The 23,052-nt window shown below is 38.5% G+C and overlaps 1 protein-coding gene across 8 annotated transcripts in view; it reads left to right on the forward strand.

Annotated features, from left to right (window-relative positions):
• Akap13 (A-kinase anchoring protein 13) overlaps positions 1–23,052 on the forward strand; it is a 283,132-nt gene that overhangs the window by 52,427 nt on the left and 207,653 nt on the right. For all 8 annotated transcript variants that reach the window (XM_045145632.1, XM_045145633.1, XM_045145636.1 and 5 more), the window contains exon 2: positions 20,487–20,530. In XM_045145632.1, coding sequence (XP_045001567.1) covers positions 20,498–20,530 — 33 coding nt within the window. In that variant the 5' untranslated portion in view covers positions 20,487–20,497. The remainder of the gene's footprint in view (positions 1–20,486; positions 20,531–23,052) is intronic.

Below are 23,052 nucleotides of genomic sequence, written 5' to 3' on the forward strand. Positions count from 1 at the left end.
GACCTGACGTGCCCATTCTCCCTCCCTCCCTCCCTCCCTCCCTCCCTCCCTCCCTCCCTCCCTCTCTCTCTCTCTCTCTCTCTCTCTCAAATAAATAAAAATAAAATACTTAAAATATGTTTGAAATATTGTGGCCTAGGGGGATAACTCAGTTGTTAAAATGCTTGCCTTGTAGCATGAGGACTTGAATTCCCAGCACCTACTTCATTTATTTATTTTTTAAATATTTTTTTTTCACTTTTTATTTATTTTTTTATTTGAGAGCGACAGACGCACAGAGACAGAGGGAGAGAGAGAGAGAGAATGGGTGCGCCAGGGCTTCCAGCCACTGCAAACGAACTCCAGATGTGTGCGCCCCCTGTGCATCTGGCTAACGTGGGACCTGGGGAACCGAGCCTTGAACCAGGGTCCCTAGGCTTCACAGGCAGGTGCTTAACTGCTAAGCCATCTCTCCAGCCCCCCAGCACCTACTTTAAAAAGTGGCTTGGGAGCCAGGCGTGGTGGCGTGTGCCTTTAATCCTAGCACTCGGGAAGCAGAGGTGGGAAGATCTCTGAGAGTTCAAGGCCTTTATTGATGTTTAGGCATTTATAACTTTTTGACCTTGCTGTATATCTGTTTGTTCTGTCTGAAATAGTCCAGAAGTCTTTGATGTAAATATTTGCATTTCAGTAATTCTCAAATCCTTTGAAGAATCCATTGTCTTCCCCTTTTCACACTTTACAGTCTCGCTCTGCACATTATTGTCATAGTAGGTGCACAGTTAATTTTATTGGCGACAGTAGTGACTTGAATAAACTCTTCTAACCCCAGAAATAAGATTTTAAAACATTTACTTGGTTGTTAAATTGTAGAATCTTGGCATTAAGAGAAGCATAAATATCTTTGATCTTTATTTCTGGTTAAACCTACTTTGTGGTTTCATCAACTGTTACTTTTTTCCATTTCTCTTACCATCTCCTTTGCTTTGTTTACTCTTTATAAGTGTGTGTATTCCCAGAATGGACCATTATATTCTAGGTCCACGAAGGAATGGTGATTTGGAAGCCACCTACCACCTTCTACTCTTCAGACACCTGCTACTATATTAAGTACACATTGCACAGTTATGGTAATCTTATACTTGCTAGTGCATACCAACAATTTTATCAGCCATCTCATGTGGAGGATTACTTACTTGAATTTAATACACTTTATTGTATAAATACTTCTATAATACTGTATTTTCCTGACTTTATTTGATATAATGATGCTAATAATACCTAGTAAATATACCGTACTTGGTACCTAGTAGATACTCTGTAAATGTTTGGATCATTGTGATTACTTACTGTGATTTTTCTCTACTTTGACTTGGTTTGCTCATGGGAGCCTGTGCTCTAGCCCTACTGTACTGCCATGAACCAAAGCAGGAATTATTCATGCCTCTGTATAACAAACACGTAGTGCTTTTCCTACCTCCCCCCCCCCTGAACATTTTTTAAAGTGACTATTGCCATTTGTTTGAGAATTCTCTGTTCAGTACTCTGTCCCATTTTTTGGGTAGATCATTTTAATTTTTTTTATTGCTTGGTTTTTTGAGTTCTTTATTAATTCTAAATATTAGGACTCTGTCGGAGGTCAAGCTGACAAAGATTTTCTCTTGTTATGTAAGAAGTCTCTTGGCTCTGATTATAGTATATTTTCTGCACAAAAGCCTTTTAGCTTCATTGAATGTGTATTTAATTTCCTGAGCTACTGGGGTCCTATTCAGGAAGTCTTTCCTCCTATATTTTGGATAGTTCTCCCTATCCCCCCCCCAATCCCCAATTGTTTTAAGAATTTAAGGTCTTATATTGAAGTCCTCAACCCATCTGGCATTGATTGTTATGTATGGTGAAAACAGTGCATGTAGTTTTATTTTTCTTTATTTTTTTTCAATTTTAATTTTTTTCTTTTCATAATTTTTATTAACATTTTCCATGATTATAAAAAATACCCCATGGTAATACCCCCCCTTCCCCCCGCACTTTCTCCTTTGAAATTCCATTCTCCATCATATTACCTCCCCATCTCAATTATTGTACTTACATATATACAATACCAACCTATTAAGTACCCTCCTCCCTTCCTTTCTCTTTCCTTTATATCTCCTTTTTAACTTATTGGCCTTTCCTACTTAGTTTTATTTTTCTACATGTGGATATCTAATTTCTTCAGCGCTATTAGTTGAAAATGCTGTCTTTTTTTTTCCAGTATGCATTGTTGGCTCCTTTGTCAAAGATCAGACAAACTATAGTTACTTGAACTAAGCCTGGATCTTCTGTTCTGTTCCATTGATCAATATATCTGTTTTTGTGCCAGTACCATGCTGTTTTTATTACTATGGCTTTGTAGTATTTTATTTTTTTGGTTTTTTGAGGTATGGTTTCATTGTAGCTCAGGCTGACCTGGAATTCACTATGGTGTCTCAGGGTGGCCTTGAACTCATGGCAATCCTCCTACCTCTGTCTCCGGAGTGCTGGGATTAAAGGTCTGCACCACCACGCCCAGCTTAGTATTTTAAGTCTGGTACAGTGATACCTCCTGAAGTATTTCTTTGCTGATGATAGTTTTGGGTGCCTTCTGAAGTTCTGTATGAATTTTGAAACTGTCTTTTATATCTTTGGGTAGAAAGTTGCTGGAATTTTAATGGGGATTGCATGGAATCTGTAAATTGCTTTTGGTAGAATGACCATTTTAAAATTATTATTTTTTGAGACACAGAGAGAGAATGGGTGTGCACAGGCCTCCAAGCTGCTGTGGACAAACTCCAGATGTGTGTGCCCCTTTGTGTGCATGTGTGACATTGTATGCTTGTGCCACTGTGCGTCTGGCTATGTGGGACCTAGATATTGGAATATGGGTTCTTAGGGTTTGCAGGCAAGCACCTTAACTACTAAGTCATCTCTCCAGCCCAGAATGGCCGCTTTTGTGATGGTGATTCTTCCAATCCATGAGCATGGGAGGGCTTTCCATTTTCTTGTGTCATCCTTGGTTTCTTTCTTTAGTGTTACTATGCTTTCACTGTATAAGGCTTTCACTTCCTTGGATAGTGAAATTCCAAGATAAGTATATTTTTTGTTTTGTGGCTCACTGATCCATATGTTTTTTTAGCATATAGAAAAGCTACTGATTTTTGTGTGTTGATTTTGTATACTGCCACTTTGCTGGAAGTGTTTATCACTTTAGAAGGTACTTAGTGGAGTCTTTTGGGTCACATAAAATTATGTCATTTGCAAACAGGGCTATTTGACTTCTTCCTTTCCAATTTGTATCGCTTTTATTTCTTTCTGTTGTCTTATGGCTTGGGCTAGGACTTCTAACAGTATGTTGAAGAACAGTAAGAGTGGGCATCCCTGTTTTATTTGGGCCTTTATATATAGCCTTATTATGTTGCGATGTGGTCCTTCTATTCCTAGTCTCTCTAGCAGTTTGATCATAAAGTGATGTTGTGTTTTGTCAAAGGCCTTCTCTATATTTTTTGAAATGCTCATGTGGTTGTTGTGTTTATGTGTTGTATTATGTTTATTGTTTTCCATATGTTGAACCATTCCTGCATCCCTGGAATTAAGCCTGCTTGATTAAGTTGTCTAATACTTTTTATGTATTCTTGAATTCATTTTGCAAGGATTATATTGAGAATTTTTGTGTTTAGGTTCATTAGGGATATCAGTCTATATTTTCCTTTCTTATTGTGTCTTTGTCTGGTTTTAGTATCAGAGTAATGCTGGCTTCATGGAAGGACTTTGAGAGCATTCCCTCTTTACCAATTATGTGAAATATTTTGAGTTTTAGTTCTTGGATGAAAGTTTGGTAGGATTTGCCTGAGAATACATCATATCCTGAATTTTTTGGTGGGGAGGCTTTTGATTACATGTTCAATAGCAATGGAAGTGATAGGTTTTGGCCGTTTATCTGCTCTGAATTTAGCTTTGGTGGTGGTATGTGTCTAGAAATTCATCCATTTCTTTCAGATTATTGGTATCAGGTGTACCTCTCCATTTTCATTTTTGATCTTGTTACTTTGACACTTCTCTCTCTCTTTCCCTTTCTCTTTCTCTTTCTCTCTCTCTCTTTTTTTTTTTTTTTCCCATTTTTCAAGGTAGGGTCTCACTCTAGCTCAGGCTGACCTGGAATTCACTATGGAGTCTCAGGGTGGCCTCAAACTCATGGTGATCCTCCTACCTCGGCCTCCCAAATGCTGGGATTAAAGGCATGTGCCACCACGCCCGGCTTTTATTTTTTTAATTAAATTAGCCAGTAGTTTTTCAATCTTGTTCATTTTTTCAAAGAACCAGCTCTTCAATCTTTTAAAATTGTTTTTTTAATTTCTAGTTCATTAATTTTTGCTCTGATCTTGATTATTTTCATCTGGAGCTCTTGGGATTAGAATATTTTTGATTTTTTTTCTAGTGCCTTTATGTGAATGTTTGTTACTAATTTGGTATCAGCCTTTAATATAAAGGAATTTAGTGCTACAATTTTCCCCTTAGGACTGCTTTTGTTGTATCCCATAACTTCTGGTATGATGTGTTTTCATTATCATTCAGTTCTAGAAATGTTACAGATTCCTTTTTGATTTCTTCTATGACCAATTCATGGTTTAAAAGTGAGTTGTTCAGTTTCCTGGGGCTGATATGTTTTCTGTTGTTTCTCTTGTTGATTTCTCATTTTAATGCATTGCAGTCAGATATAGTACAGGGAGTCATGTCAGTTTTCTTAAGTTTAGGGGGTATGCTTTATTTTTTTTTAAATTATTTATTTATTTATTTGAGAGTGACAGACACAGAGAGAAAGACAGATAGAGGGAGAGAGAGAGAATGGTCGCGCCAGGGCCTCCAGCCTCTGCAAAGGAACTCCAGACGTGTGCGCCCCCTTGTGCATCTGGCTAATGTGGGACCTGGGGAACTGAGCCTCGAACCGGGGTCCTTAGGCTTCACAGGCAAGCGCTTAACCGCTAAACCATCTCTCCAGCCCCAGGGGGTATGCTTTATAATGTATGATCAATTTTAGAGAAGGTTCCATGAGCTACTGCAAAGAATGTGTGTATTCTGCCAAATTAGGGTGTAATATTTGTAGATACGTTAGGTCTGATTGGTCTACAGTTTTGTTATGCTCATAATGGTGGTGTTAAGCTCCATTATTTCCTTGTTAATTTTCTTCTTAGATGATGTATTGATGCTAGCAGAGTATTGAAGTCCCCTATAGTAATGATTTTGGGAATTATTTCTGTTTTGTTATCAAGTATATTTTGCTTTATAAGATTATAAAATGTGATATATCTTTGTTTGGTATGTATAATTTCATGATTCTGATAGTCTCTTGTTGGATCATTCCCTTGATGAGTTAAAAAAATGGTATATTTTGTCAGACATTAGTATAGCCACACTTGCTTGCTTATTTTTCCGTTTGTTTGGATGGTTGTTTTCTATCTTTTTACCCTGAGGATATGGCTATCTTTAACAGTGAGGTGGATTTCTTATAGACACAGATAAATGGATCCATGTTTCTGATTAAGGAGATTAGACCATTGATGTTTAGAGTTCTAACTATGAGGTATGAATTAATTTCTGTCATACTGAAGGCTTTGTGGGTTTTGGTGTTATATTGAGTATTTTTTTCCTTTTTTCTAAATTGTTAAAAGTATTTATAGTGAGAATGGGTATACCAGGGCCTCTAGCCATTGCAAACAAACTCCAGATGCATGTGTCACCTTCTGCATTTGATTTTATGTGGGTACTGGGGAATTGAACCTGGTTCTTTTGGCTTTGTTGGCAAACACCTTAACCCTAAGCCGTCTCTCCAGCACCTTGTGTTGAGTTTTTACATTTTTCTTTTCTGTTCCAGTTTTGGTTATTGCTTTTCCCTCTTGTAAGTTCTTGAGATTGGTTGCTGGACTCTTCTGTGTGGAATATTACCTGAATAATTCTCTGTAGGGTTGACTTTTTGTTCGTATATTCACAGGGATGGCTTTTTTCATGGAAAGATTTTCTTTACACCTTCTATTTTGAGGGATACTTTTGCTGGGTATAATAGTTTAATTTGGCAACTATAGTCTCTCTAAGCTTTCCTGGCATTTAGAGTCTCCATTGAAAAATAAGAAAGGGGCTGGAGAGATGGCTTAGCGGTTAAGCGCTTGCCTGTGAAGCCTAAGGACCCCGGTTCGAGGCTCGGTTCCCCAGGTCCCACGTTAGCCAGATGCACAAGGGGGCGCACGCGTCTGGAGTTCGTTTGCAGAGGCTGGAAGCCCTGGCGCACCCATTCTCTCTCTCTCCCTCTCTCTGTCTTTCTCTCTGTGTCTGTCGCTCTCAAATAAATATATAAAAAAAAAAATTAAAAAAAAAATAAGAAAGGATTCTGATGAGCTTACCTTTGTGTGTAATGATCTATATTTCTCTTGTTGCTTTTAGCACTCTCTCCTTGTTTATATTGTGTAACATTTTAATTATAATGTCTTGTGGCAAGTTTGTTCCTTGGTGTTCTATCTGTTTCGTGTTCTGTGAGCTTCTTGTATTTGGATGGGCCTCTCTTTTCAAGGGTGGGAATGTTTTCTTCAATAATTTTGTTGAAAGTGCTCTCCATGCCTTTGGCCTATAATTCTCCCCCTCCTTGTATGCCCATGGTCTGGATATTTGGTCTTTTTAGTGTATATCACAATTTATTCATATTCTGTCCACATTTTTTTTTCATTTATCAACGTTTTTGGATTCTCAATCCAATTCCTCTGTTTTGTCTACAAGTTTTAAAATTCTATCCATTGCATGATCTGCTTTGTTGGTGAGGCTTTCTAGACTATTTGATTTTTGTCCTTTGTTGTGTTTTTTGTGCATCGTTTCTATGCTTCTATTGAGTTCTATTTTCATGTCCTGGTTTGACTTTTTTGTTGTTTCTTGCAGTTCATGCCTGCATTTGATCATTTCCTAATTAAGCTTGATGAACTAGTTGTTATGGCCATCTATTTGTTGACTCAGTTCATATTTAGATCTCTCTGCTGTTCTTCTGTTATGCTGAGATGAGAAGTGGGGCTATGTGCTGTTGTTGATGTGTCTTGCATTTCATTTATGCCATTATTGGTTCTTTGATGATCATCTTCCAGTTCCAACATCTTGTTCAGTGTTACTTACTACCTAAGGACTTTGGAATGTGATCTACACTGGAGTTCTGTGGTGCACAGAGCTGATGCCCCTGGCCTGGCAGACAGGTTGCTTTGAACTGAGGCTGCTAGGCCTGCAGGGTAGCATCCTCACTTGAGGATGATTTCTCACACAAGCATAGCAAGGGACCTACGTGCTGTGCAGTCAATCCCAAGAGGGCTAGGACTACAGCCACAGGCTTGTCTGATTGGATATTCCTGTCTAACATGTTTTTTCCACGCTTGGAAAAGTTGTTGGGACCTCCCAGAGTGGGGACTCAAACTTGTCTGAGAGAGAGAGAGAGAGAGAGAGAGAGAGAGAGAGAGAGAGAGAGAGAGAGAGGGATAGATATATTTCAATTGCCTGTGGTTGAGTTTTAGAAATAGAATTCAGATGCTAAGGAGAAACTTCTAACAGAAAGATGAGATCATTTGGTATAATTGGAGCTAGCTGATAAGCCTTTTTACTCTGTTCTCCCAACATTTACCATGTTCCTATTTTTGTACAAACATGAGCTTGAAAGTGACTAGGTCCTTCCTTAGAAACTTGGTGTGTATGTTAGGGAGGCAGGGGGAGAGGAGGTCAGGAGAAGAAGATTGTGAAAAGAGCCAGCACTGAATCAGTCCCCATTCTCAGCCTTCATCTTGGGTTAGGGTCTGTCTGAGGTATGTATGGGGTAGTTTTGCTCTATAATAGTTTTGCTGTAACAGCACTTGGGGAATAAAGAAGGAAGATGGGAACAGGAATTGGGAATCAGTTTTTATAAGTGGAGAAACTTTCCTCTGAGCTATTCTATTATTCAAGGGGTAAAGGCTGAGGGTCTGTTGGCCTATGGCTTTTATTCATTACTGCTTCTTGCTAATGGAGAACCAGCTACAAAGGGAGCTGTTCCTGATCCAGAGTTTGACAGCTTAAACATCTTTTTCCTCTTTTAGTTGCCCAGAGAGACAATTGCTATTACTGAGAGTTTAACTTTAAACTTTCAAAATAGTGGCTATTTCAGTGAACTCTGTTTCTCATGGATTATGCAGTTAGTGGCAAGTAAAAGATGAGGGTTTTATTTCCTCCTTGTTTCCCTTCCTGTGTTTTTTTTTTTTGTTTTTTTGTTTTTTTTCTTGTTGGTTGTCTTCTATTCCTTTTGTTTGCTGTAGTGAAAGATGACCCCATGGAGCACCTATGCTGGGTCATCACTGCACTGAAACTGCAGCCTCTTTCTGAGGGATGGGACTAGCTGTTTCCTGCAGAGGAAGATGGTTTTCATCTAGCAAAGGCTTGAGCTAGTTGTTTCTAGGACCACAGCAGTTGCTCATTGCTTCAAGGGGCAAGAGTTATTTAGTTGATTGTATATTTTGGCTGTTTGCAGGTTTTTGAGCAACCATAAATAATTCTTTGGCCATTTGTCAATCTCAAGTCTAGCCTGCTTCTAAGTATGACTAATCTAGCAGAGTCAACTGTTTGCTACAGTCTAGGGAGTCTTTCGAAGAGCTAGTTATTTTATGTGGGTAATCATGCAGCCAAGGTCACAGCACTCTCTGGAAAGATTATTTGTGCTATTTATAGTTTATTGTATCTTCAATCACAAATGCTTGTTGAATTAACTCCCTTTGCTACATTTAAAACACCTAATGATTACATACTTTATATCTCTTTATCTTCATCCAGATTGAATATCCCGGTGGCCTGGCCTCCCTGAACAAACATGCCTACACACGTGCTTACATAGCCTACTGATTCTTCACTCCCACCTTTATATCCACTAGACAGCAGCATTTTACTTTAGGACAGTGTCCTTTGAAATCTTTAGCTTTGTGTTTTATTTCTTTTAAATTAATTTACTTTATGATTGGAAAGGCTTTCAGGAAAACTTGCCAGTTTATGCTCATTGTGTGCTATTATGACCAGATTATCTCTTGGGGACTATAATTAGCACTGTTATAACACTGATTTCACAGAGCACCTATACATGTTTTTGGATGTTTTGAAAGTGTATTTTTGGCTGATTCAATTTGGTTTAGACTTGCCATTCATGTTGGAGTCTGAGAAAAGCAAGTGATACTTTCTCCTGTGCAATGATAGGTTGAGAAACAGTTCTTTCAGAACAATTGTAAATTTTTGTCTTTTAGTACTCACATGCTCTACTAAACTGATTAATCATGTTGCCTAGAAGCTCTATGTTGACTTGGTATCTATATTGTTAGTTAGTGGTGGGAAGGGTACATTTCAAGTGAGTTTACCTGATTGATCCTAGTTTAATTCTACTGAAAATAAATTTAAGAGGCTGGGCGTGGTGGCGCACACCTTGAATCCCAGCCCTTGGGAGACAGAGGTAGGAGGATCGTTGTGAGTTCGAAGGCCACCGTGAGACTACGTGAATTCCAGGTCAGCTTGGGCTAGAGTGAGACCCTACCTCAGAAGGGGGGGGAAAATAACCCAAAAATAAATAAATAAATAAATTTAACAGTTTTCCCATTTTAAATATCCTCTGCTCTGTATATGTTAAGAAGAACCAGAACAGACTAAAGATGACTAGAACACCCTCATTAGAAATAATTTCCATTTACTCAACTAGTAATGTATTTTCAAAACAAAAATCTCTGTCATTTTCACTGTGTTACGATATGGAAAAATTTCTTATATTTGAAATCTTTTGTTCAAAACATGTTCTTCAAATGTTAAAGAATTAGCATTGTGGAATCATTAAGGGCCCTATTTATTGTGAGGACACGGAACCGGTGTTTATAGTTTAAGGTTAAATACTGTTTTCAGCGTCTGTTTTGGCTTTTTTTTCCCCTGCCATTTGTGGAATTCATCTGATAGCATTTTTTTTTTCATATAATGTTTCCAAAAGGGTGCACTTTATCTCCTTTCGTGCTCATTCCTAAGAGAATGGCCACTGTGGGCTTGGATTTGTCTCCGTCATGTTTGTGTGTGTATGAGAGCCTGCTTGCCTTGCCTGTATTTAGGTTCTATAGGTGGTTTATAACTGGTTTAGCCCATTAGGCTGCTTTTTTTTTTTTTGATGAAAGAAGTTGGAGAGGATAGAGGAAGTATAAAGACTGAACTTGGCAGTCTCTGTACCGGATATCTATTTTAACCCCTGTAGAGGTTAATTTACATACGATACAGCTGTGTATGAAGTTTTTAAATTTAAAGTTTATTCTTACTACCATAAATGTCAGTAATGATAAATGTCAGTAATGGCTGAATTTATGATTTTTCCCTTGTCTGGATCTCTGGGCTTCTTATACTTCCAGTTCCTTTGGATAACAGGATGCAGCCGGCAGCAAAATTCTCACCTGTGATTTGGCCTTTGGGAGTTTTCCTCTATATAGATATTTGCAAAGCAACAGAAACTATATTTGCAGAAAACCACAGGCCTTTGTTAACACTGCAGGAGAATTGAAATAACATGTGCACATTCTCTTTCCCAGAGCTGTCAGCTATCATGTGGAAGCCTAATACAGTGTGAAGTAGCACTTGGTCGTCTCTTAGCTTTTATGATGTCCAATTAGAAGGTACCCTGGCCTTCATTGTTTGAGGTTAATGATCTATTGTTAGCTTTCTGAGAATACACTTTTATTTTGGTAGGCTGATTTTTTTTTTTGTTGTTGTTGTTACTTGGACCTGTAGCTGTGGATTTCTTGTTATCAAAGTATGACCCATACTTCAGTTAATATCTTTGTCTTTAATATTCATGTCAAGTTTTTCTTTAGTATTTATTTCAAGGCTCAGTACTATGTCAGATTGTGTGGCATGAGTGGTTGTGATGAGGCTACTACAGAATGCATATATAATGTGCTAGGTAAAGTTAGCAATTTGAGGAGAGAAGTCAAAGACAGAAACAACCAACAGTAAATAAATAAAAGAAATAATAAATTAAAAATTATTAATAGTCACTTAGTGATTGTGTGGTTTAGATTATTAGCAAGAATCCTTTAATTATAGTCAGAGCAAGGGTGAGAGCATTAGTGTGAGCCAAAGACCTGAGGACTGGGTTGAGGTGGTGTATATGGATGGCGTGCAGGAAAGAGGAAGGCTAAGTAAGGTAGCATGGGTAATGGAGATCTTGAATACTATTCAGGCACCAGAGTAATAACGAGGACAGTGTGGATGGTATCTGAGTGCTCCCCAGTGATATATGGTGTATTTGCTAGAGTATCATTTTTATTAGGATCTACCTTTCCCTTAGTATTTCTCTTTATGTACAATTATGGATTTGGATGCAGTAGTTAAATGTGATGAGATTAGCACTGAAATGGTTATGTAACCCACACCAGATAATCAGAACAGAAATTTAACAATGTTGAGTATTTCCTGTTGCCTACCCTGTGTTCAACATTTTGAACAATTTTTTTCATGTGTGTGGCATTGCATGCCTGTATATGTGTATTGATATGTGTGTGGGTACAGGTGTCTGCACATCTGGGCTGTGTAGATGTCAGATATTAACATTGACAGCTTTCCTCAATCATTTCTTTACCCTGAGACAGGGTCTTATGCTAAACTTAAAGCTCACCAATTTAGCTGGACAGGCTGGCCTGTGGAGCCTCAGGGATTCTCCGTCTCTGACAGTGCTGGGATTGTAGGCACACACTCACACCCAGCATTTTTATGTAGATATTGGGGTTCCAAACCCAGGTCCTCATGCTTGCATGGAAGCACTTTACTCATGGAATCCCCCTGGCCCCCATTTTTACACTATTATTTGTTATCATTTTACAGATGAGGAAAAGAGAAGTTGATGGATTTCTTCTACAACTCTTTAAGCCTAAATACTACATCCATAGGCACATGTGGCAGGATAGCAGTTAAACTACATATCTTTAAACAACCTGCTCATCACCCATTGTGATGGATTGATACTATAAAAAACATAAGCTAGGTTAAGTGTATTCTCTAGAGTGATTGCAGTTTAGTTCCCCACCCTTCCCTCACCCACTCATTCATATCTTACTTGGCATGTTGCTATTTTAGTCCTGTACTTTGAGCTGCATTAAGAGTTGGTATCTCACAAGACCCCTTTAAAAGATTGCTCCAGTGTAGGCAGAAAGTGCTGCAGAATGAAAAGCATATTTTAGGAAGATTGAGTCAGGGGGATGAGTGAATCCCAGAGAGATTTTCTCAGGGTGATTAAGACTCTGGCACTTAGTCTACAAAGCAGAGACAGGTAGATTGGCAGTGATTCCTCCTGGAGAAGGAGCTTGATCTGGTCTGCCTCTGAGACCCCCTTCTAATGGTCAGGTTTTGTGACCAGTGGGATTTGAGTAAGATTGGGATGAGGACTCCAGTGCCTGTGCAGAATGATGGGAGAGCCAATTGTTGTCTTCACCTTAGAGAAACCACGGTGATGCCGGGCGTGGTGACACATGCCTTTAATCCCTGCAGAGGTAGGAGGATCACCATGAGTTTGAGGCCAGCCTGAGACTATAGTGAATTCCAGATCAGCCTGGTCTACAGAGAGCTGAGACCTAACCACCCCCCCACAAATATATATATGAAACCATGGTAATAATCTGACATCATCGTAAGTTGTGACCTGCAACACGTTTTCGGCTCTCTTTGGGTGTAAATTGAGGCTATGTGATGACAAACATTGTCTAGCACTAGTTGTCTTTTTAAAAAGTAGAGTTGGGGGCTGGAGAGATGGCTTAGCGGTTAAGCGCTTGCCTGTGAAGCCTAAGGACCCCGGTTCGAGGTTCGGTTCCCCAGGTCCCACGTTAGCCAGATGCACAAGGGGGCGCATGCGTCTGGAGTTCGTTTGCAGTGGCTGGAAGCCCTGGCACGCCCATTCTCTCTCTCTCCCTCTATCTGTCTTTCTCCCTGTCTGCCGCTCTCAAATAAATAAATAAAAAATGAACAAAAAAAAATTTAAAAAAAGTAGAGTTGGAATGCTTACTAAAGATTTTAAATTTTTATTTATATTTATTTGCAAGCAAAGGGGGGGAGAGGAGAAGAGAGGGAGGGAAAGAGAGGGAGTGAGTATGGAAATGCTAGGGCCTTTTGCCACTGCAAATGAACTTCAGATGTATGTACCACTTTGTGCATCTATCTTTATGTGGATACTGCATTTTTGAACCTGAGCCATCAGACTTTGCAAGTAAATGCCTTTAACCATTGAACCATTGCTCCAGCCCCCCTTTAAATTTTATTTTTTACTTTTTATGATATTTTAATATAGATTTTAGGTATAATGGTTGGGAGAGGTACTCTGAAAGAAAGTAACACACACAAGTACAGATATAGGCCATTATTAAGTGGCTTAGCATTAGCCATTTTGGTGGCTTTAAAATTACATCTCAAAACGTTGTTAGGAAGCACTTTTCTTATTCCTGATTTTTAAATTATTTTTTAATATTTTGACTCTTTTATACATGTAATAATGTACTTTAATTACATTTGCTTCCCTTTCCTTTTCTTGTTTTCTTACTACTCCTGTAGAACTGCTACTTCTTATCTATCTACTCCCCCATCGTGTGTGTGTGTGTGTGTGTGTGTGTGTGTGTGTGTGTGTCTGAGTTTAATTAAGGTTGAGGATGGGTGGGCGGGAGGTATTTACTGGCACACAGGCAACCCTAGTACTACTTTATGAATTTTTGAGTCTACAGTTATAAATAACAGACATTTGGGCTGAGCTTAGTGAAGAAAGACTACAAGTTTATTGATGCTATTCCATTGTATGGTTGTAATTTCTTTAGTGTTCAGCTATGTCATACTGCTTTATGTGTTTTTTCTCCTTCCCCCCTTTGGTTTCTAAGGTTAGGTAGCTTTGAGGCATGCAGAAATACACAAGTGTTACCCATCATATTCTGCTTGCACTGCATTGCTCTCCACAAATCATCATGTTAGTGTGTCTCGGACTTACTGTTTTTTCTGCCCTGCGCTTCTTTATGTCCACTTGGCACAACCTGCTTCATGATTTGCCGCCTCCAGTAATCTCTGTCTGGCCCTCCACCTTCTAAAGAGCTTATTGTTTGTTTCTGATTCTTGTATCTTTACCATTCTTATTATACTATAATTGAATTGTTTACATGTATCTATCCCTTGCTAAATTGTTTGAAGCCATATATGAATTATCTCTAAAGTTTAGTAACTAGTTTGGTACATGAAATATTGTAAGGGCTCAGCAAATTAGATTTTCTATTGTTTTTACATGTAAGATATTATGTCATATGAATACTTGAAAAGGAGGCCTTACATACTGAAAAAGTTAAGATACATTCTTCTATATGAATTTCAGCGTAATCTGTTCTGACTTATTTTTGGTGGTGGTCTTCATGTTAAGCAGTACTCTATTACTGAACTATACTCTCAAAGTTGTGATTTCTGTGTACACATTTGTGCATGTGTGCATCTGTGCATGCTTGTGGGGCCTCTACTCCAAGCTGACTTGGAACTTACTCTGTAGTCCAGGCTGCTCTTGAACTTACAGTGATCCTTCTACACCATCCTCCTAAAGTACTGGGATTAAAGATGTGTGCCACCATGCCCAGCTTTAATTTCTTTAAATTGTTTTTTTTATTATTCATTACTATGGTGAGAATTCTGATTTTAGAGGGAACACATGATTTTAAAAATTTTGCAGCCGTTACTTTCATTCATGTGTATGTGTGTTTGCTTGTCTTGAATTCATGATCATTCTGTCAGTTGGATCATCTAGTATTGACAAAGAATAGACTGGATGAGTGAATATTGGCTTTTTGTTTGTATTTTTTTATTTGTATATGTGAACGTGTGTTTGATGTGGACACGTGCCTGCCACAGTGCACATATGGAGTCAGTGGATAATCCTAAAGGTGTTTCTCCTTTCCTATTGTCTTAAGACAAGGTTTTTCTTGCTGCTGATGCTTGCAAGCTTCCAAATTCTCCCTACTTGCACCTCCCTTGCCGCAGGTGTTGGGATTACAGACACATGCTCCACTTTGCCTCTGACTTTTTTTGCATTTGGCTTTACATGGGCACTGAGGATCAAACTCATGTCAGCAGGCTTCTACGAGAGTGCCCTTCACCTCTTTGTCATCTCCCAGTCCCTGTTTGTTTGCATTTTAATTTGCTAGATTCATTTGTTTTATGGTAAAGTATTACCAGCCTGCATTCCCACCTACCTTCTCTGGTTTGTAAGGTATGTCTTGCTCATTTGTGATAAGTGCTTTTCTTTTTTAATCTCTTGGTTGTTAATAAGTGCTTTGTCATGTGATAGTCGGGAAGAGTAAGGCATTCTGCTAAGTGAGAATCAGACCCATGTTGTAGAGTTTAACAGTATTGTTTCTCAGTAAAGCATGGGTGATGATTATAGAGATTGGTGGAGTAGTCAATTCAAGCTCTTGATTTAGTCTTATGTGCTGTTGTTGGAGGGCAGAAATCTGCATTATTTAACAAACCTTTCAACTGATGTTCAAGTGCACTGAGGTTCAGAAAAACTGCGTAAAACCACCTCCTCCATTATTAATCATTGAAGCTGTATACAAGTAAAGCATTCATGAGACCCATAAAATTTCTCACTTATTTGGGAAATAAAACTGGTGCATGTGGTATTTTATGTTTTGGTAGAATTTTGTATCAACAGAATAACCCCATTCACTCTATATACTTGGTTTGTTTATGTTTAGAGTTCTGTGATCCTGCTGGGTGTGGTGGTGCACACCTTTAATTCCTGCACTCAGGAGGCTGAGGTAGTAGAATTGCCATGAATTTGAGGTCAGCCTGAGACTAATTCCAAGTCAGCCTGGGCTAGAGCAAGACTCTACTTGGAGAAAACAAACAAACAAACAAACAAAACAAAACCTAGAATTCTGTGATCCTACTTCAAGTCTGCCAACTTCCCCAACCAGTACATAGCATGTTTATAACAACCAGCCCATGCTCCTAAGAATGTAAGCAAGACAGTTTGGATTCTATATTGACTTTTACAGGAATCCAGAGCGTGCATGTGTTGAATTTTCTTGTTTACCTACTCTGTAATTTTTGTGGGTTTCAAAGAATTGACTATAGCCCAGTCTTTAGTAGGTCTTTGGCCAGGAGAATTTTATTTGATGCATGTTCTGTGATTGAAGTAGTACTGTGTAGGTAAAAGTCCTCCCATACACTTAATCAATCCTACACAGCCTTCCCTCGCTTTTCAGGACTGAAGACAGATGTGGGCTGTGGTTTGCATATCTTCCTTTGTTGATTTGAATCACTAAACCCTATCAATTAATGTTACAATATTGTCAGATCTGGACAGCTAGTTAACCTTTTGAAAATGAACTGAAATGCCTAAGCTAACAGGTACAAGAAAGTTTGTAGTGTAATTACTGACAATGATACTGGTTTGTGACATGCACTTAACACATGCATGTGCACACAAACAGGGAAATACACATTTCAGGGATATTTCATTACAGGTAGAAGATTATTACAGGCTTCTTTAGTGAAGTTGGTTTGTGTTAATATATGTATTGGTGCAGATGTTCTCATCTTAATTGCCGCTGAACCCAAAGGTGGTAGGGTTTTTTTCTTTTCAGTTTTTCCCACTTAGGAAACACTTTTTTTGTAAACTCAGCCTGCAGTCCGATATGTTTAATAACAGAGGACTTAAAACAGACATGCTGTATATAATGTATTCATCCTGACTACAAAAGTAAAATTTATTGCTTTAATAGTTATGGGTAAGAAACAGATAATTGTGGAAGGAATATTACCTATAATCCCCAAAGATCCATACAGTTACTATGATGGATAATCTTCATTGTCAGTTTAACTGGATTTTGAATCACCTAGGAGACACACTTCTGACTTGTCATTGAGGGCATTTCCAAAGTGGTTTAACTGAGAAGGGAAGATCTTTGAATGTACCATCTCTTGGCCTGGGGTCCTTAACTAATGATAAGGAGGGAGAGATTTGACAGAAGGAAGAGAGTATGAGACTGAGCACATGTATACCAAGGTGCACATATGGATGTCAGAGGACAACATCAGGTGTTAGACTTCACATTCCACCTTGTTTGAGGCAGGGTCCCTTGTTCATTGCTGCATATGCCAGGCTAGCTGGGCCATGAGCTTCCAGAGGATTCTCCTGTCCCTGCCTCCTATCTCACTATAGAGGCATACTGGGATTACAGATGTCCACTTCAGCGTCCAACTTTATGTAAGTTTTGGGGATCTGAACTCAGGTCTTCACACTTGCATTGAACCATTTCCCAGCCCCAAACTGTTTATTATTTGTCAATTTATTTGCATGCATGCATTTGTGTGTTTATACGTGTGAGTGCAAGTACATGTGTGCCACAGTATGCCTGTGGGAATCAGAGGACAGTGACCACAGCTTCTGGATTGTTATTATTTATTTATTTTTTTTAAATAAGTGGTCTGGGAATCGAAGCTCAGGTCTCCAAGCTTTTGTAGCTAGTGCTTATCCAATGACTCCTCAGCCCTAGACTTTATTTATTATTATTATTGTAAGCATTGCCTACCCAACACTGGAACATGTTAATGATTGTATCTGAAGTAGTCTCTGAAGCAAAGTTTGGTAGTGGTTTATATCAAAGTACAGAAGGAATTTATAGCACCCTTCATTGAGGGAGAATGTTAATTTATATATTTGAGACAGTCTCGTTATAATTGGGTGAGTCTTGTTTGACATACAGGCAATATGCTCCTTTTTTGTTTTACAACAATAAACTGCAATTTGCATTCTTTGAACATTGTGAACATTGTAATTGGAAAGTGTGGCAAGAACAAAAACACTCAATTACTACATTTATGATTGTTATGTCCCACCTCTCGGGTTTATAACTCCTTATGACTAGCTCATTTTTACTACTGATTTGTAGATTTGATGAACATGCTTAATAATGCCACATCATTTAAGTCTGAGTTTTGATACATCTTAGTCTTTCAGATGTTAAGTAAACTTTACAGTCTGTATTTCTCATTTATTAGTAGCTAATTTGCACTTGTGATTTGCTGTAAACAGTTCACTGGTTAGGAAAGAAATTGTAGTGCTTGATAAAATTGGATGGACATAGCACATTTTATTAACCTTTCCTTTGGTAAAGGCTTGACCAGAAACCTGTTGGTGAAATAAAGACTTTCAGCTCATGTTTTTGTATCAGACAGTTTAGAATCTGAGGTCTCCCACATTTTGTCCTTGATGTTAATTAATTTACTCTTAGAAGGACTTTTTTGGGGGGAAGATTAGGTATGGGGGAAGGAGAGATTAATAGCTTCTATGGAGAAGAAACAACTAATATAAAGCTGTATGAATGTCAAATCTCTCTCTTCTGTATATATCAGCATTGAAGAAGCCTAAAAATGTGAATTTGCCAACCCTTTTCTGGAGTCTCTAGTCATTACTTTGATTACTTTTGACAGATAGATTCTTTTCAACTGCCTGTGTTGCCAGCATAACAATGACTTGGCTCTTGACCAGTGTAGGAGGGCAGACACATTGTCATCCTTCTTTAATCCCTGTGTTGGAACAGCCTGTATGAATCTGGCTTTACAATATGTCTAGATGAGTTCATAGTTTCAAACTGTTCCAGTGGTGGCATCAGTTCTTCCTTAGATCCATGTGAGCTGATCCTATGCCTTTATCCAAATGCAGTGGCAGCTAAGACAAGTTGATACTGTATAGGCATCTTGAGGTTTTTTTTTTTTTTTTTTTGGCAAATCATGAAATATAAGAGGGCTGGTAAGTCCCTGCTTCTCTTCCTTCCCTCCCCATGGATTGCCAAAGTGTTAATTTCTGAGTCAGTTTAACTGATAGTTGTGTGTGTGTGTGTAGTTGTGTGTGTGTGAGAGAGAGAGGGGGGTTGGGGGGGAATGCGTGTGCGTGCACGAGCAGGAACACTTCAAAGTTAGTCAAGGAACAGTGATTCATAAATTTATAGGTTATTCTAATTCTGTGTTCCAAGCAAGTCTGAACAGGTCCTGAAACGTTGATTAAATGGCCAGAAATTTAAAATGAATACACGTAAAAAGTATGCATGCAAGCCTGTCACCCCTTTTTTTCATCAATGTTTGTTATTTGAACCTTATGGACTTGAAATATGCTTAAGTTTTCCAATAAAAAAGTTCATTAGCTACATTTCTGAAACTTGGTTTTTCAGAGTAGATTTTTGGGGGTAATTGTTGCAACTATGGGTATAAAGTCACTAAGTGAAGGTAAGCAGGGTAGAAAGAGTGGTGATCAGATACATTGTTCGGGGTGGCTTAGAGAATGAGGAAGGATGGCCATACAGGAGGTAGTTCAGTCAACTTGAGAGTCAGCTGCCTGTCAGTTTATGGGCTCTGCATGTGACCACTGGTTGTACCCCTGACCACCTATCTGCATGTTAATTGCTTTTTGGATGAGCCCTGATCTCAAGAGAGCTTGATCTGGGACAGACATGTGAAGGTTTTTATACCAAGAGTTGTGTGTTTAGATTATGCATGGTTGTTAAAATGCTATTCATTGTTCTGAGCATTTGGTTATTGATAACCTTTAATTTATGCTGTTTAGGTTTAATTTTGTTAGTGATTTTTGAAGTTTGTTATATGCAGTATGTGTGACACTTCTGTACAGTCTATTTTGCTGGTTTGCATGTCTATTGCCTACCTATAATGAGTATATGAGATGATGATGTCCCTTAAGTCTCTAGAGTTAGACTCTGCTGGGGATGGGAATAGTATATTTAAATTCAGGGTATTTGTCAAAGGGGCCTGCAATTCTGAAGTTCCTGTGATATACCATGTTGAATTTTTAAGAACATGCGATTTTTATATTCAAAAAAATACTATGCCACCCTGGAAGTCTCTAAAGTTCCTATAGGATTTTTGTGAGAATATGTCTATTGAGAGACATAACCAGGAAATTCTGCCATTAATTTTAACAATAACAATTTTTTTTAAGCTGTAGAAGCAGGGTTATAAACTGTTTTCTCTGAGCAAAAGGGTAGCAAGCCAGAGAGCTCTAGTTGGCTTCTCTTACCTCACTTCTCCCAGTTACTTTAGTCTGGCTTGGAGGACATCTCTTGAGGGCTTGGGAGATGATATAAAAGCATAACTGATGCTGCTTGTTCTGCTTTAGTGATTAAGTGCTTCAGGTATCCTATTGGTTGTTGAAATTTCACAGTGACCTTGGCTTTTTGGTTGAATCCTGATCTCAGTTGGCTGTAGTTTTCATCTGAAAAATCTCTACCCTCCAGAAAATACAGTCTGGACACACTTCTTTCTTCCTAATTCTCTGAGGAAGAAAGCTAGACATATAGCAGACTCTGACTGCAGATTTTACTTGCAGAGGACTTTAGGTGGTGTTTTACATTTTTGTTGACAATTGTTGATTTTATTCTCACCTACATTTTCTATTTTTGTTTCAGTGTCCTGGGTCATGAAACTTAATCCACAGCAAGCTCCATTATATGTGAGTAAATAATGCAGTTTCTTTTGATTTTGTGCTTTTGTTTGTTTGTAAGTTTACACTCTCATGCTGGTAAAGATTAGTACTAAATGACGACTGTGTATGAAACTGAGCTATGAACAAATAATATCCCAAGGCTTGTGAGGTGATACCACTCAGGGTGGTAGGTTGCATATATGGAACATTTTTCTTGTGTTCATCTGCATAGCATTTCTGTAAAAATGATCTTCCTGCTGCCATTTTAGTTACCCCCTGTTACAACTAGGTGGCACTCTGTCATTGGCAAGAGTGCTTCTTGACTTGGATCTCGTGAAAGCTAGTGTATCAATTCCTAAAGTGAGAGAATTATAAGGTGAAATAGGTAAGTGGACAAACTCCGGCTGAACAAGGTCAACTCTCAGCAACTTCATCTTCTTTTTTATTGTTGTATGAGTGAATAGCCAATTCACTGAGTGAAATTGGAAGGGGAGGAGGAGTGTTGGTTGGTGAGGTGCCCAGAATGAGCTGTGAGAAGCCAGTGGATTTTTTTCTACTATGGCTTGGAGAATGTGAGAAGTTTTCTGTGTTAGGACTTAAGTCCATCAGACCTTGAAGATGAGATTGTTTAAGTTAGTCCACATAATTTGTTTTAAGACAAGAGGCAGATGTTATAGTGATGGGATGTAGTGACTATGTGCTGGATGAAAGATTGTGTATGTCTTGTTAAATATCTGTTCAGAACCCTTACCATTTAAAATGGGTTGTCTTATTAGCGAGGCTCTTTTTATATTTTAGAAACAAATTACATTTCAGGTTTGTGATGTGCAAAAATTGCCATCCTGAGGCTGGAGGGATTGCTTAGCGGTTAAGGTGTTTGCCTGCAAAGCCAAAGGACCCTGGTTCGATTTCCCAGGACCCACGTTAGCCAGATGCACAAGGGGGTGCAAGTGTCTGGAGTTCGTTTGCAGTGGCTGGAGGCCCTGGTGCACCCATTCTCTCTCTTTCTCGCTCCCTCTTTCTCTGTCCAAAAAAAAAAAAAAAAAAGCCCTCCTTATGGGTTGTCGATTCACTTTCCTGCTGACATTCTTTGAAGTACAAAATTTCTCAGTTTTGGTAATGTGTAGTTTATGATGTCTTACCACTTTCACTTTTGATTTCTTAGGAATGATTCTTTGTCTAAAAAGGTCCTAGATTTACTTGGAGATTTCATCCAGGAATTTTATAGTCTAAGCCTTAATCCAGGCATATGAATATATTTATGTACATGACAAGAGATTCCTCAAGATTGATTAAATTACACATCTTGATGGGAGATTATCCTGGGTTATTTGGGTGATCCTTTGTAATATTAAGGGCCCTTTTACAAGTGAGTGAGGAGACTCGAGAGAAATTTGACATCATTGTACTTTGAAGGTAAAAGACTGGACATCAGCCAAGAATTGTAGCCAGTAGGAATTGGAAAGAGAAAGCAAGCACTTGCTTCCTAGCATCTAGAAGAAACGTAGCCCTGCAGAAATCTTGGTTTAGCCCAGTGAAAATTATTTTGGATTTCGATTTCCAGAATTGTAAAGCAATATACTTACGTGTCTTTAAACTACTAATTTTATGGTAAATTGTTATTACAGTTATATGAAACTAAGGCAGTATTTTGGGAAAATGTATTTGTAGTAGTGTGAATGAGGGTAGGGCAAAAAGATTAGTTAAAATCCTTTGGATCTTGCCATCATGGAACTTGTCCATGTAGAATATTTATAGCCACACCAAATATTGTCTGCTTTCACCATTCTAACTTAGACATAATGAAGTAAGGTCCAAATATGTAAAGTGGTACAGCTCATGGATGGTGACATTTTGATAAGAACTTGTTTTTTTAGTCTGAAATCACCATAACTTTATTATGCTTTAAAATGCTCCTTTTTTTTTTTTTTGGTTTTTCGAGGTAGGGTCTCACTCTGGTCCAGGCTGACCTGGAATTAACTCTGTAGTCTCAGGGTGGCCTTGAACTCACAGTGATTCTCCTACCTCTGCCTCCCGAGTGCTGGGATTAAAGACGTGCGCCACCACGCCCGGCAAAATGCTCCATTTTGTTAGAGAAGCAAATCTCATCTCTAGGGATATTCTTAGTAAAGCCTGTTGTATATGAATTATTTGTTTAAAGGAATTAGACAGACTGTAGTGAAGAATGCCTTAACTTTAGATATCAAACATATCTGTTAGCAGTAATACTTTTTAGAAATTTTTAATTATTTATTTATGTGCTTATGTGCACACCAGGGTCTCTTGCTGCTGTAAACCAGTATCCATCCAGCTTTATGTGGGTGGCTAGAAATTGAACCCGACCTGGCAAGTTTTGCAAGCAAGTGCCTTTAACTGCTTAGCCATTTTCCCAGCCCCTCAGCAGTAATACTTAGTAGTGTAGTTTGTATTGTGTGTGTGTTTCCCAAAGGTGAGTAACATTATTATTCCATTCTCAATGGACCACGGTGAGCCATAGGGATTTATGCTGCTCAGTCCTATCTTTTCTACTTTATTGATCTGAGCATATG

Source organism: Jaculus jaculus, chromosome 3 (genome assembly GCF_020740685.1).
Source record: "Jaculus jaculus isolate mJacJac1 chromosome 3, mJacJac1.mat.Y.cur, whole genome shotgun sequence".
Classification (NCBI taxonomy): domain Eukaryota; kingdom Metazoa; phylum Chordata; class Mammalia; order Rodentia; family Dipodidae; genus Jaculus; species Jaculus jaculus.